General features: G+C 37.8%; 1 protein-coding gene across 50 annotated transcripts in view; it reads right to left on the bottom strand.

Annotated features, from left to right (window-relative positions):
- Positions 1-16,643, bottom strand: part of EPB41L3 (erythrocyte membrane protein band 4.1 like 3) — a 246,116-nt gene that overhangs the window by 96,081 nt on the left and 133,392 nt on the right. For 49 of the 50 annotated variants that reach the window (XM_077975597.1, XM_077975588.1, XM_077975601.1 and 46 more), the window contains 2 exons: positions 10,857-11,050; positions 79-276 (listed from right to left, as the gene is read on the bottom strand). In XM_077975597.1, the coding sequence (XP_077831723.1) occupies positions 79-276; positions 10,857-11,039 (381 nt within the window). In that variant the 5' untranslated portion in view covers positions 11,040-11,050. The remainder of the gene's footprint in view (positions 1-78; positions 277-10,856; positions 11,051-16,643) is intronic. The other variant, XM_077975604.1, reaches the window with a different exon arrangement.

A 16,643-nucleotide genomic window follows, 5' to 3' on the forward strand; every position in this document is an offset into this window, starting at 1 on the left:
GGCATCTTGTATATTTTATACCAACATTCCCCAGCTCTCAATATCTAGGACAAAAAAAGTCTTAAGACACACACTTACCTCTACATCACAGGTATATTCTGATCCATCTAGAAGTATCACTTTGCACTGCATGCTTTTAGGCTTTTTGGCAATCTTTAATGGAGACCGAGAGAGTTTACTGCTAGATGATTTCTGAGAAAGTTTATCGTCTTCTAATTGCTGATATTCGAGCTGTTTCGCAGCCCTGGCAGCAAACTCCTGTTCCTTGTCAGTGACCTGTGAAGAGCAAACAATCAACAGTTTTCATTGCAAGATGGGAAATAAATATTGCATTGCTCATGCAATAGCACAAAACTGCTTTCTATTTCATAGAGGAGAGATACTGAATTAGGATATTAGGACTAGATATAAATATACAGATATTTATAATATTTGCCTAAATACTGTTTGCCATTTAAATGTATTAATAAGGCCTTATTTCATTTTAACTCCAGGATTTACTTTAGAACCACTGAGTTAGCAAATGCTATCAAGATTTCAATAAGCAAACAATGAATACTTGACTCTTGACTTTTTAAAAAGGATAGGATAGTACAGGCCTCTAAAATGTACTGTTTAGATTTCATCTTATATGTTCTATTTTTTCAATTCACCAGATCCTTCTATACTCCACAACTTGTTATATAACTGCCTCATCCCTACATATACTAGATATCTGATAAACTCTAAGGCTTGGAGAGCTTCAAGTATTAATCTTTTCAGTATTAACTTTTACAACTGTTAAAATGTTTAATTTAGCTCTCAATCAATTCAATGAAGTCAGCAGAACTGAAATTCATCACAAAGTAATCCCCTATGTCTGCTTCCCTTCACTGTAACGAGCCAGTGTAAGAACATATCACATCTGTCCAATAGCTTTAATCTGCTTTCAAACCATAACAGACTAGTCCAGGCTAGATACAAAACTGCAGAGGACATCTTAAGTAACAGTAACATTCTCCCGTAAACCAATCTCTTTGGAAATGTGCACACAGATCTCCAACTATTCTCTCTGTACATCCATCTTCTACCTATTAAATGGCCACCAATGGTAGTACTGCAAATTCAATCCTTGGGCCATGCCACCACTGTCACTAGTCTGCAAATATATGCTGACAGTCCAAAGGAAGATATGTACCAAAATTCTGTTTAGGGCTTTGAAATAAGCGTGGAATTTCCCCTCCCATGAACATACTATCAGCCTGGTGCTAAAAATTCATGGGCTCAAAAGGTAAAGACAGTATTGATGGTTTATCATCTTAACTTTTCTATTAGACTTTACATTTTTATAACACTAATATAATTACAAAGGTATTTGGGTATATTTATTTTGGGTTTTAGGTACAGATTTCTGCTTTATCGTCATTTTCTATCTTGTTTTCCATCCAAAAGATTGCTAATATACTCCTCTCCTCCACTTCTATCTTGCCCAGGATTTCAAGGCAAAGTCTTGAGAACTCCTTAAGAATTGAAAGAGACCAATCTGCTGAGCTTATGAAAAGAAAGCAACAAAAAACTGAATAACCAATTCTAAAGGCCAAAATAGTTCAGAAGGCAAGTTTTAGCTAAAAAAAAAAAAAAAAAAAAAAAAAAAAAAAAAGTAAACTAAAGAAAATCTGCTCTGGCAACCCAGTCCTACTTATTTAACCACTGTCTTTCTATAGTGAAGCATTAAAATAGTAAGTGCAAGAAAATCATAAAATTGTCATTAATTTTAGCCTTGAGGTAATTTACAGAGTTTGATTACTATGATATTGTATTATCAACAACAATAACACATTCGTTAAGTGCTTTATAACTTACACAAATTTTGTACATTTAAGTTTTATTTTTGTCTCTTCATAGGCAAAGGTCATTAGAAGCTATTAATACATTTTTATTTAGATTTTACCTGAAATCAACATTTTCTATGTAACAGGGAAGACAAAATTTCACTTTTCCTTTACTAAAATAAAAATACCTGTATGAGAATAAGCTTCTGGGTTACTTTAAATGTCAATTCCAGAGGCATCTTAAGGCATCAACATTCAAAGGATAGGCATTGTTTCTGGGAACACCGGAAACATGAACCCGTGACTGAGGCCTTTACATATTTTTTTAAAAACTTTAAGAACTTAAAAATAGCAGACTAAGTACCTCAAATGAAATGTCAATCATAGTCACATGATGTGTTCCAATTTTAAATATCGGATTTTAGCAAATCCTCAACCTCTTTTAATCCTCACAGTAGCTCTATGGTATGGGTACTATTACCCTCATTTGCATATAAGGAAAGCGAGACATGGGGAGTCTAAGAAATTTTCTTGAGGCATAAATTCAATGGATTTGAATGGAATTCAAAATCCAGCCAAACCCATGTTCTAATCATCACTATGTACCAAAATCGGCTTCCTTTTACCTTCAACAGTTAGCTTCCTAGTCTGAATAAAAGCATTTTGTGGAAGAATCTCAGAAATTATCTTTTCTGAACTCTTCATTTTGTAGATGAAGCTGAGGCTTGGGGACTTGCATGAGTTCTCTGAAGATGGTGAAACAATGACTAGAAGAGACAAGACTCCAAAGTCTGTGCCTTTTGCGGCCAGTCATCTCTCCCTGTTAGTGTCATTTCTCTTGTTTTGTATCTGACTATAGAAGATAAAGAAAGTATATTTAATCATGTCTAGGTATAGATATTCATACTTTTCTATAACTATCTGCCATTTTCATGTTATTTCATTTCAGAGTAAAAAGGAAAGAATGAAGAGAAGGCAAACATTTACTTTAGTAATTTTAAATGTCTGAAGATTAAAAAAACAAAATAAAAAGAAAGCCAAACACTACCATCATCATTCCTCCACAAAAAGAAAAGGTAAAAGAAAACCATGATGGCTACAACAGTTTCTAAGGTTTGTCTACTAAGCTGGGATGGGATCTCCCTGCTCTCCATCACAAAGCATCTGAGATCAGACAAAGCAGCTATTTATAAAGTGAAAATAATTGTTATTATTAATATTGTTTAAAGCAGAACTTGCGACATTCATTTTAAAATGGTGGCACAGAAGCGCGCTGGTTTCCCTCCTCCCATTCCTCCGCAGAAAACCTAAAACAAATATACAGCACAAGATTTTCACCAGCAACAACCCAGAACTCAAACATGAGGACAAGACAGATCCTGAGGCCACGGAGAAGTGGAAAAACTCCATGCAGATGGAAGAAGAACTGGACTTCCATAGTCATGATGCCCCTCCCCCTGATTCTGCCCGGCAATAAAAGTGCAGAAAATCCTCCCCCAACTCGTGGAAAAGTGATACTGGAAAAGTGAGACTGAGGTGGTCGACCAGCTTTCTCACCTTCCTGGGATTCCTTGCAGGAGACCTGTCCTTGCCTTAACCCATGGGAAGGAAGTGATGTGACTGCCTGAAGAGAGAAATATCCCCGAGAACACGCAGAGAAAAAGTTGGGAGATGGGACCACCAGCCCTAGTCCTGGACACTCTGCTCTGTAACTTGGCCAAAGAAGACACCGAATCACAGTGGCTGTTCAGCAGCATCACGCTGGAGAAGGCACATTCCACAGATCCCTTGGGCACAAACTCCTAGTCAGCCATCTCACACTGCCAGGAGAATCCCTTTGGGACTTCCCTCATTCAGAACAAGCAGCACTCCCATCGCTTACTAGAGCCAAGGCAAACCTGGGTTTAAAGGTCACCTAGGGCCAAAGCGGTGGCAGAGGCTGAGCGGTAAAAAATTTCTAAGCAAACATATCCAATAAAAAACAAAACAAGACAGAGAAAACTGGAATTAAAAACTAATCCTTCCATACAAAGACACAGACACCTACCCACAAGAAACAACAGCAAACAGGAAACTATGACCTCCCCCAAAAGACAAGGGAAAATCCAACCCTACAAGATGGCGATTTATGAGCTAAGAATTCAAAATACCAATTTTAAGGAAACTCATGAGCTCAAGATAAAAATGAAAAGCAATTCACAAATGTATCAGATATATCTGATAAAGAGATTGAAATACTTTTAAGAAATCAAACAGAAATATCAGAACTGAGAAATACATTTGGTAAACTGAAGAACTCATTAGAGGCTCTTAGCAGACTGAACAAAGCAGAGGAGAGATTCAGTGAGCTCAAAGACCAGCTATTTGAAAAGACACAGAGAAGAAAGAAAAAAGAACAAAAAAGAACAAAGACTGCATACAAGATACAGAAAATTACCTCAAAAGACCAAACCTAAGAATTATTGGTATTCAAGATGCAGCCGAGCAAGAGCAAAGGGTAGAAAACATATTCAAAGAAATAATCACAGAAAACTTTCCAAACCTCGCGAAAGATATAAATATTCAAGTACAGGAAAGTGTGAGAACATCACACAGATTCAACCTAAATAAGAATACCACAAAGCAATAGACTCTCAAAGCTCAAGAACAAAGACAGAATCCTAAAAGCAGCAAGAGAAAAAGAAACAACATGTAAAGGAGCTCCAAATTGCCTGGTAACAGAGTTCTCAACAGAAAACCCACACAGGCCAGGAAAGAGTTGAATGACCTCTTTAAACTGCTCAAAGAAAAAAACTGCCATCTAAGAATATAGAATCCAGCAAAATTATCATTCAAATACAAAGGAGAGATCAAATCTTTCCCAAAAGAACAAAAGTAGAGAGAATTCACCACCAGCAGACCCATCTTAAAAGAAATGCTAAAGAGAATTCTTCAATCTGAAATAAAAAACCACTGATGCGCAAAAAATAAAAATAAAAAACAACCTTTCAGTGTCTCAAACTCAGTGGTAAAATCAAGTACATAAATAAACCCAGAATACTCTTACTGTAATTACTGTACCTGCAGTGTGCAATGTAGTACTACTACTACCACAATCATAACTCTAGTATGAAGCCCAAAAGACAACCTATCAAAAACAGTAATATCTACAGCAATCTGTGAAGAGATATGTAATATTAAAATATGCAAATTAGGACAACTAAGTCAAAATGTAATGGGGATGGAGTTAAAGTGTAGAACTGGTGTGTGTGTGTTGGTGGGTGGGTGTGTGCGCGCGTGCATGTGTGTATGTGCGGGTTTTTTTGGCCTTTGTTTCTGTTTTTAAATTTGTGATCTAAGATAAGCTGTCATCTGTTTAAAATAACTTGCTATGTCTATAATATGTTTTTGGTAAGCCTCATGGTAACCACAACACAAAAACCTATAATAGATCCACTAAAAATAAAAAGCAACATATTAAAACACACTACCAGAGAAAATCACTTAACCACAAAGGAAAATCATGTAAAAAAGAACAAGAGGAGTCTCAACCAGAAACAGGCAGCAAAACAGCCGTAATAAGTCCTTATCAATAACACTGAATGTAAATGGCCTCAATTCTCCAATTAAAAGGCCTAAAGTAAGTAAATGGATATAAAAACAAGAACCAACTATGTTACCTTCAAGAAATTCACTTCACCCACAAGGCTGAAAGTAAAAAGGTGGAAAAAACATTCTATACAACTAGAAGCCAAAAAAAGAGCAGATGTAGCTATACTTACACTAGAGAGACTACAAATCTAAGACGAAAATGAGAAAAAGCAGGTCACTAACATAATGATAAAGGGGACAATTCAGCAAGAGGATACAACAATTGTAAATGTCTATGCACCTAACACCAGAGTTCCCAAGTATATAAAACATTCACAAATCTAAAGGGAGAAACAGACTGCAGTACAATAATGGCAGGGGGCTTCAATACTCCACTCTCAGTAGTGGACAGAACATCCAGACAGAAAATCAACAAAGAAACAGTGGAGTTAAACTATGCACTACATCTAACAGGCCTAACCAACATTTACACAACATTTCACCCAACTGCTGCAGAATACATTCTTTTCATCAGAATACGGAACATTGTCCAGAACAGACCATGTCTTAGGCTATAAAACAAGTCCAAACAAACTAAAAAAAAAAAAAAAGCCAGAAAAAAAAATCATATCAAGTATCTTTCCTGACCACAATGGAGTAAAACTAGAAATCAGTAAGAGGAACCTCAGAAAATACACAAACACATGGAAATTAAACAACATGCCCTGAATGACCAATAAGTCAGTGAAGAAACTAAGAAGTAAATTTAAAAATTCTTGAAACACAAGTGAAAATGTAAATACAAGACAAAAAATCTGTGTGATGTAACAAAAACAGTACTAAGAGGAAAGTGGAGAGCAATAAATGTCTACATCAAAAAAGTAAAAAGCCTTCAAATAACTAACTCAATGATGCGCCTCAAGGAACTAGAAAAGCAGGAATGAACCAAACCCAAAATCAGAAGAAAAAGAAACGATGATCATCAGAGCAGAAATAAATGAAACTGAGACCAAAAAAAATACAGAAGATCAACAAAACAATGAGGTGGTTTTTTGATTTTTGAACAGATAAACAAAATCGACAAACCTTTAGCTAGACTAAGAAAAAGAGAGAAGATCCAAATAAATAGAATCAGACATGAAAAAGGAGACATAGCAACTGGGACCTAAGAAATATGAAGACTCATTAGCGACTATTATGAACAACTATATGGCAACAGATTGGAAAACCCAGAAGAAATGGATAAATTTCTAGACACATACAACCCACCAAGAACGAAATATGAAGAAATAGAAAACCTCAACAAAATAGTCATAAGTAATGAGATCAAAGCTATAATAAAAAGTCTTCTACCAAAAAAAGTCCAGGACCTGAAGGCTTCACTTGAATTCTGTCAAACATGTAAAGAAAACTAATACTGATCCTACTCAAAGTCTTTAAAAAAAAAAAATTGAAGAGGAGGGAATACTTCCAAACTCATGCTACAAGGCCAATATTACTCTGATACCAAAAGCAGACAAAGTGACAACAGAAACAAAAACTACACGCCAATATCACTGATGAACATTGATGCAAAAATCCTCAGTGAAATACCAGCAAACCGAATTCAACAACACATTAAAAAGGGGACTGAAAAGATCGTTCACCATGATTAAATGTGATTCATCCTAGGGATGCAGATGGTTCAACATACGCAAATCAATCAACATGATATATCACATGAACCAAATCAAGAACAAAAACCATGATTATTTCAACAGACTCCAAAAAGCATCTGATATTCAACATGCCTTTATGATTAAAAATCCTCATCAAAATCAGTATAGAAGGAACATACCCCGAAATAATACATGCCATATATGAAAAACTCACATTAGCATTGTGCTGAATTGTGAAAAACTGAAGGCCTTTCCTCTAAGGACCAGAACAAGTAAAGGATGCCCACTTTCAGTATTATACAACATAATACTGGAAGTCCTGGCTGGGGCAATTGGGTAAAAGAAAGAAAGAGCATCTAAATTGAAAAGGAAGAAGTCAACTTAGCCTTGTTCACAGATGACATAATCTTACACCTAGGAAAACCTAGACTCCACCAAAAAACTGTGAGAACTGATAGATGAATTCAGTGAAATTGCAGAATTTATCAACATACAAAAATCAGCAGTGTTTAAACTTGCCAATGGTGAACTATCTGAAAAAGAAATCAAGAAGCAATCCTATTTACAACAGCTACAAAACATAAAATACCTAGGAAGCAATCTAACCAAAGAAGTGAAAGATTGATGTAAGGAAAACTATAAAACTCTGATGAAAAAAATTGAAGACAATACAAAAAATGGAAGGATATTCCATGCTCATGGATTAGAAGACTTAATACTGTTAAAATGGCAATACTACCCAAAGCAATTTATAAATTCAATGGAATCCCTAACAAAATACCTATGACACTCTTCACAGAATTAGAAAAAATGTCCTCAAATTTACATGGAACTACAAAAGACCCCGAATAGCCAAACTCATCCTGACTAAAAAGAACAAAGCTGGAGGCATCACACTACCTGACTTCAAAATTTACTACAAAGCTATAATAATCAAAACAGCATGGTACTGGCATAAAAGTAGACACATAAACAATGGAACAGAATAGAGGATCCAGATATAAATCCACATATACAGCCAACTCATCTTTGACAAAGGTGCCAAGAACATTCAATGGGGAACAGTCTTTTCAGTAAAGGGTGTATGGAAAACTGGATAACTATATGAGACCAATGAAATTAGACCCGTATTTCTCACCATCCACAGAAATCAAATCAAAATGGATTAAAGACTTAAAAATGTAAGACATGTAACTATGAAACCACCAGAAGAAAACACTGGGGAAATGCTCCAGGAGATTGGTCTGAGCAAAGTTTTTTTGTGTATAAGACCTCAAAAGCATCAATCAAAACCAAAATAGACAAATGGGATTACATCCAGCCAAAAAAACTTCTGCACAGCAAAGGAAAAAATTAACAAAGAGCCTACAGGATAGGAGAAAAAAATTGCAAAGTGTCTACCTGACAAGGTATTATTAACCGCAATATCTAAGGAACTCGAACAACTCAATAGTTAGAGAAAATAAAAATGGACAAAAGATCTGCACAGATATTTCTCAAAAGACGACATACAAATGGCCAATAGGTATATGAAAAAAATGCTCACTGTCACTAACTAATCACAAATTAATCACAAATCAAGACCACAACTGAGATATCATCTCACCCCAGTTAAAACAGCATATGTCAAAGAGACAGGCAGTAATAGATGCTGGCAAGGATGTGGAGAAAGGACAATCCTCATAAATGTAAATTAGTACAGCCACTGTGAAAAACAGAATGGAGGTTCCTCAAAAACTAAAAATAGAACTATCATATGATCCAGCAATTCCATTACTGGATATACGTCCGAAAGAAAGGAAATTGATATATAGAAAAGCCATCTGCACTCCAGTGTTTACTGCAGCACCATGCACAGCAGCCAAAATATGAAATCAACCTAAATGCCCATCAACAGGAGAATGAATTTTTTAGAAAGGGGTATATATACACAATGGAATATTATTCAGCCAGAAAAAAGGAATGAAATCTTGTCATCTGCACCCACATGGATGGAACTAGAGGCTGTTATGTTAAGTGAAACAAGCCAAGCACCAAAAGACAAATACTGCATCTTCTCACTCATATGTGGGGACTAAAACGGGATCTCATGAAGATGGGGAGTAGCGGTGACTATCTGAGGCTGGGAAGGATAGGGAGAAGGGTAGGGAGGAGGAGTGATGAAAGGAATTTAAAAAAAATATAAATATATATAATATAAAATGCATATTTTATATAAATATATAAATGTACTTATTATCACTAAACTGTACACTTAAAAAAGATGGTAAGTTTTATATGTATATTTTACCGCAAAAAAAAATTTTTTTTTTTTGAGACAGAGTCTTGCTCTGTCGCCCAGTCTGGAGTGCAGTGGTGTAATGTCAGCTCACTGAAACCTCTATCTCCCGGGTTCAAGTGATTCTCGTGCCTCAGCCTCCCAAATAGCTGGGATTACAGACGTGCACCACCACTCAGCTAACTTTTGTATTTTTAGTAGAGACAGGGTTTCACCATGTTGGTCAGGCTGTCCCAAACTCCTGATCTCAGGTGATCCGCCCTCCTCGGCCTCCCAAAAGTCCTGGGATTACAGGCGTGAGCCACTGTGCCCGGCCTCAAATTTTTAGTAAGTATAAAATTGAAAAAAAAAAAAAAAAGGCAAATCTGCAAATACTCTAGGTAAAGAAATAAAATAATCAGGTTGCAAATATATAGTTTAATGTTGTGACTTCCAAAGATTTTCACTAATACGCTGATTATATCTCTTCTCTCAACATCTTAGGATTTCTAGTGTGAAACACTTCTGACATATAAGAGGCCAATCACTTGTGGGGACACCAGATTGCTTTACTACATACAAATTGGCATTCTAAAACATTTTGATTCCAGGTTTGAAGTTTTAAGACCAAAGACATTTATATATGGACTTATTCAAGGCCTGCAGGTAAACCATCCTTTAAAGCTTTTAAAAGAAATGCATTATTCCTGACTATTCAAACATGTACAGGGAAAAGAGTTGAAAATATAGATGTGTATAGGGAGGGAAAGACCTACCTGAAGATCTGCTAAAAAACCATGGAATACTATGCAGCTATAAAAAAGGATGAGTTCATGTCCTTTGCAGGGACATGGATGGAAACCATCATTCTCAGCAAACTAACACAGGAACAGAAAACCAAACACCGCATGTTCTCACTCATAAGTGGGAGTCGAACAATGAGAACACACGGACATAGGGAGAGGAACATCACACACTTGGGCCTGTCAGGGGCTGGGGGACTAGGGGAGGGACAGCATTAGGAGAAATACTTAATGTAGGTGATGGGTTAATGGGTGCAGCAAACCACCATGGCACGTGTATACCTATGTAACAAACCTGCACGTTCTGCACATGTATCCCAGAGCTTAAGTATAATAATGATGATGATGATGATAATAATAATAAAAGCAGATCTGCAACATTAGGCTCAGGGCGATGCCTGGGGAAATGCAAACTCACTCTAGGCCTTAGGCTTGAAAGAGAAAACAACCACAAGCATAATTAAAGCTGTCAGTTTGGTGTCTATCTTTCCTCTAAATCCAGATAGGACCCATAATCTCCAGCCTGGACTTCAGTGAGTTTCAGTGTTTTAATTAAAAGAAGGAGTTACCAGGCAAGGTTGTGGAATGTCATTCACTGAAAGCCTTAAAATAGCATACATTTTCATCTGCCTGGGGCTAGAATGGGAACAAGGGATGACCCCTCATAGCTGCCTCTAGGGCTGAGAGACCAAGGTTAAAGATGATCCTGGAGCAGCTCAGCAAACACGGAGTCATTAGTTTTCTGGCCTGGGCTCACCTCCCTCCGCACCGGGGTGCTGTGCGCTGCAGCAGAGGCGAACTGCTCCAGGGCCTGCTGCTGCTCCTCGCTGGGCGGCTCCGGCACGGGCGCCCCCGCGCGCCCTTGCGCCCCCGCCGCCTCCTGGGGCTCGGCCTCCTGGTCCGGCTTGGATTCCGAGTCTGATCCAGATTCGGTCGTCATGGTTGATTGTTCTGCAAGCAGAAAAAAAAGGGAAGATCAGGTCACTCCGTGCAGCTACCTTCCCTCTGCAAGAAAACTAGGATGCTCACTGTGAACAGCTCAAGAGAACCACAAAGAGAGAGGGAGATGCTACCAAACCCTATCCTATTCCACACACCCGACAGATAACTTGTCAACTTCACCACTGAGATGGGTGCCCACCAGGGGCTCAAAACTAACATTTATCTAGGAGGAAAAGTTGATTTGTAATGATCACAGGCTTTATTCCTATTAGATTTTTGCCACAACATTTAATGTGAAATGACATTAAAGAAATGCCATAATAATGAAGTATCATATTCAATTTAAAAAGTTTGCTGTATCACCTGCATATATATTTCAATCGCTTGAATGGTTTAATAATGGAAGCACACATTCTTTCTCATTTCCCTCCCCCTCCCTATCTCTACACAGGGCCCCTCCCAACCCCCCGAATCTACAGACACTTCAAGGAACAAATGCCTTTCCCATGTGCTTTCTCCTAATCCAGTTATCCCTCTTTGAGTTAGCAACCGAGCTACAACAGCAGCTTCTTCAGGGACTCAGGATCTGTTCCACTGGCCATAGCTGGAGGGGCACAGGCAGGATCACCTCTCCCTCCCTCCCAAGTTAATTCTCATCTTCTTCCTGGCTTCCCCCTATTTCCCTTGAGTGTTGAAGGGTAAGTTTATCTCATATCTCATAAGGAACTCAAACAACAGATCTTAATATATAATAATCTGCTGATACATCCTTTAAAAAGACCTTCTAAAATATGACCATCTTCCCAAAGATTGCAAGTCAAGATGTTTCAGGATTTCGTGCCTCGGTTTCCACACGTGCCAAATGAGGACACTGAACATGATAATACCTACATAACTTATTTCTTGCTATTACATTTTTCTCCTACTAATAAGATATGCCACTATGTTTTAAAAGCAGATTTTTGCTCTAAGTAGCAAGAGAGCTGCTATTATGCCAAATAGATACCATGTCATTTTAAGCAATTTCTTATCTTAGGTATATGGAATAAGTATCTCAAGTACAAATATTTCATTATTGTCATATAATTTCCTTTCCTAATTCTAATTTTATAGTAAAAATATAAGCAAAGGACTAGTGTAGTGCTTTAAGCAAATTATATAATTGGTATAATATAGAATTGTGCAAAAATAAAACTAGTAACTTCTTAGTTCCTAGCTTCACTATATATATATATATATAAATATATTTAATAATTTGAAGAAAAAGGGAACATCACAAATACCAATCTAGGTTATAAACTAAATGCTATATCTGTGTTTTCTATTTAGGATTACTTTCACAATCACCAGATATTCGTTCTGTTGAATAAAAGAGATGTATCAATTTGGCATGTGCTTAGTTGCCCGAAGCATATGTAAATATCAAGTCCAAATACAGAGAAAGGTAGTGATACAAATAAAATGAACAGACTTTCTTTTTTCCTGTTATAATACATTTTAGATTTTCAAGCAAATCTTAAAAGTAAATATTATATTCTCTTTTGTATGCTTATCCCGGAAAATGGCCTAAATATATAGAGAAAACAGTGGAGGAGGAGGAAAGGTCGTGGGGCGCTGCAGAATTTGGAGCCTTTGATCAAATTCCATCTTTTGGAAGGGAAAGAATTAGCTTTAATAGTCAATTCAACGCACCAAACACTTACTGAGTACCAAATATAAGCCAAGCACTGCTTGTGGTTTAGAAAAGAGATGCCATCTGTTGTAACCACTACCCCCCATCTCAAGGAGCTCCTAGTCTGTGCTGGAAATATGCTCTCTGGAATCCATGTTCTCCATCTTCTTTTGGTAACTAAGCTTTCAGATTTAGCAGGTGCCCTTCACCCAGCTTGAGACTACAATGAGCTGTGGCTGTGGATTAAGATTGGACCAATGAGACAACAGAAAAAAAAAAAAATGCACTCAATGTTTAGGTCATCTTCAGAAAGACAAAGCCACTTGCCCTGGATTTCCTTTTCCCACTGGCTGGATATGCAGGTCTTAAACCCAATCCTGGACATGTCACATTCAGGGGAATGACAGAGCCACCCGCTCCAGCATGGGTCTCTGGATGACCTCCTGGACCACGACCCACCTACTCTGGACTGTGACGTGAGGCAGAAATCAACAACTTTAGCTTGCATTCATTTGCTCAGGAAATTGCTCATTCTATTTCCTGAGAAAATGAATATCCCATGATTTTAGTGTTATCATCCTAGTCGGGAAACCATTTTGCATCTGCTTTTGTCTTAAATCCAGGACCATCTCCAAAGCAGAGAGCCAGCAGTACACACGCTAAATAAAAATGTAAAATGGATAGAGTCCAACAACCACCTACCAACTATCTAAAGAACAAAATAATGTACCATTATCATCTATGACTATACCATATAATACCTTACCTGCTGTATATCACACAAATCACAGCAGCTCATACCTCAAAATAATCTACTATGCCCTTGTCACGTATTTCCTAGGTATATTAATTTTCCAGCACTAAAGGCATAATATAATAAATGCAAATCATTGCCGTTTTGGCCAATTTTAATAAAATAAAACTGTCAAGGCTACTGACAGATAAAGTAATAAAACTTTGAAATGAACAGTTTTTTAATGCTGGAATCTCACTAGAATCAATATCTAACTCCACATTTCTCAAAGGACATAAGCTCTTATTATTCCTACAAATAAACCAGTATGGATGGCCTAGATCAGCAAATTCTATTTCAAAACTTGTTTCCTCTTCCCTACCCATATACCAGTGTAAGCAAGCAATAACCTGATTTGTAATGGGAAACTATTATAAACATCTAAATACAATATGTCTGGCTGGGCGCAGTGGCTCACGCCTGTAATCCCAGCACTTTGGGAGGCCCAGGCGGGCGGATCACTTGAGGTAAGGAGTTCAGGACCAGCCTGAACAACATGGTGAAACCCTGTCTCTACTAAAAATACAAAAATTAACCAGGCGTGGTGGTGCTTGCCTGTAATCCCAGCTACTTGGGAGACTGAGGCACAAGAATTTCTTGAACCTAGGAGGCAGAAGTTGCAGTGAGCCGAGATCGCACCACTGTGCTCCAGCCTGGGTGACACAGAGAGACTCTGTCTCAAAAAAATAAATACAAGACAAGACAAGACAATAAAATACGACTAACTTCAACTCATTATTTTAGTAAGTTTATAGCGTGCTCCTTCACTCTTAAACCCAAATGCCAAAACATTTATTTTAAACTAGATTTTCAAGATATTTACACTGCTTTGGTTCTTCTTTTTCTTATACTTATTCCTTGCTTTCTAGGACGGTGCTTGCCATTTAAAATCACAGCCTTCCCTTTCCAACCAACTAAAGACTATTGTTTTCCAAAGTTCCCGTCTCTTCTGATAGGTTCACTTTGCACCAAACTATCTGCCAATTATTTGGGTTACTGGAAGCAAATATCATCACTTGAAATCCCAAATAGAAAGTGATACAAAATGTATTTATGCTTAGTTTTTACTGAAACTGTCCTTTCTTTATACTAAATTTACCTTACAATTGTGTTTTGCTCAGGCTTTAAAGGTTTGGATTCCTAGAAACTCTAAATCCTAAAAGTTGGGGTAAGGACATTCATAAGTATGCTAGGCAGATGGCAAGAGGAGTCCTTAATTTTTTTTAAAGAAACGTAAATCATACTTCAATATGCCTCTCTCAGGAATATATTTATTAAATGAACACCAAAAGAAAAAGTAATGAGCTTCAAAGGATGCCTGTGCAGGTGTGAATGAAATCATCTTCACAATCTCCAATCTAATTCACCTATAAAAAGACGGCCATTGTCATGCATTTTGGGCTTTGATCCTTTTCAGCTCTAATTTTTTATTCCGCAGAAGTAAGAAAAAAAAGTCAGTTAATCCTCATCTGTTCCACTTTTAGAAGTGGCAGCTCTAAAATCTCCATCTCCTAACTAAATGACTGCTAAATTAGTTTCTGTATTCAAATTTACCTACCTCTCTTGCTGACATGAAAATTCAGTGGCATTTTATTAAAAGACACAAACTAAAGATTTAGTGAAGGAAAATGCTTAATATAAATTGCTGTCATTTATGTGTAAGACAGGATTCCTACAGAATAACAAAGCACTTCATAAAAGAAAACCTCTCCATACCATTTACCTGTCTAACGAGGATATAGGACTCAAATGAACAAACTTTTTAACACCAACCTTTTTTTCTTTTATATTCCAAATGTAAATTTATAGAAGTGGGTCCTACTTAGCGTAAGTATTTGTGACTACTGAGTACTATCCACCAGTCTGCTAAAAACCATCAGTTGCTAGCAAGCTAGAAGACAGTAATATTCTTTGGCCCTTCTACTGAATTTTTTCTAATTGCATGAAAAAAAAAATGCCCTAGTATCATCCATCCAAAAAGAAAATTCCCAAAAGAAACCAAACGACCAAATGGTCTCACATTCCACCCTCCTACTCCCTCTAGTAGGGCCCTACCTCTCTACTTTTCTGCGGTGCCAAGCTTCTGGAAGGAATTTTCTTCTCCTGCTGTCACCACATCCTCCCACTCACTCACCCTTCAGTATATTTCTCATAATTCTAGTAACCTTGCTAAGGTGACCATGACCTCCCTACAAGCCAATTAAGCCTAGGTGGTATCGCTTCTCATCTTTCAGTTCTCCAGGTTTGACACCCTCTTGGTTTCCTTCTATCTTTTCTGGCTACTCTTCCTTATTTCCGCTTGTCTCTGCATATCCCATTTCTCATATTCTATTTCTAAACGTCGCAATTCTTTATGAATCCGTCTCACTCTTCAAATCCTCTTTCTTGGAGAGCTCATCCACTTCATTTCAAATATGATGACAATTCCAAATTTTGTGACCTCTTGCTGAGCTTCAGATCCAAAAATACATCTCTTCTTCTCACTTTTTTACCTGGCTATCTCAGAAGCACCTAAACTGAACATTTTTCCATCCAAACCTGTGATCTCTGCACCACCCCCTGCCTGCTGCCAACCCCCCAATCTGCTTGACTCCTGTCCTCCCCATTGCAGCAGGTGGCCTCCATCTGTCCAGAGGCTCATGCTGGGATTGGGACAGCACTTCCCTCTCTATGCCTAACTCCAATCCACCTCACTCTTGGCAATTTCACCTCCTGAGTTGTGTGTAAAGAAATAGTAGAAGAGGCTGGGTGCAGTGGCTCATGCCTATAATCCCAACACTTTAGCAGGCCAAGTTGGGTGGATCCTCTGAGGTCAGAAGTTCGAGACCAGCCTGGCCAACATGGTGAAACCCCATCTCTGCTAAAAATACAAAATTAGCCATGTATGTGGTGGGCACCTGTAATCCCACCTACTCGGGAGGCTGAGGCAGGAGAATCTCTTGAACCTGGGAGGCAGAGGTTGCAGTGAGCCGAGATTATGCCATTGCACTCCAGCCTGGGTGACAAGACTGAAACTCCATCCCCGCTCCAAAAAAAAAAAAAAAAGAGAGAGAAAGAGTAAAAGAAAGAATGGAAGAAGTTCTAGGCAGAGGATTCCGATCAAGCAAAAGCAGAACAGCATGGAGGATCACATGCAC

The sequence above is a fragment of the Macaca mulatta genome, chromosome 18 (genome assembly GCF_049350105.2).
Source record: "Macaca mulatta isolate MMU2019108-1 chromosome 18, T2T-MMU8v2.0, whole genome shotgun sequence".
In the NCBI taxonomy this organism is placed as follows: domain Eukaryota; kingdom Metazoa; phylum Chordata; class Mammalia; order Primates; family Cercopithecidae; genus Macaca; species Macaca mulatta.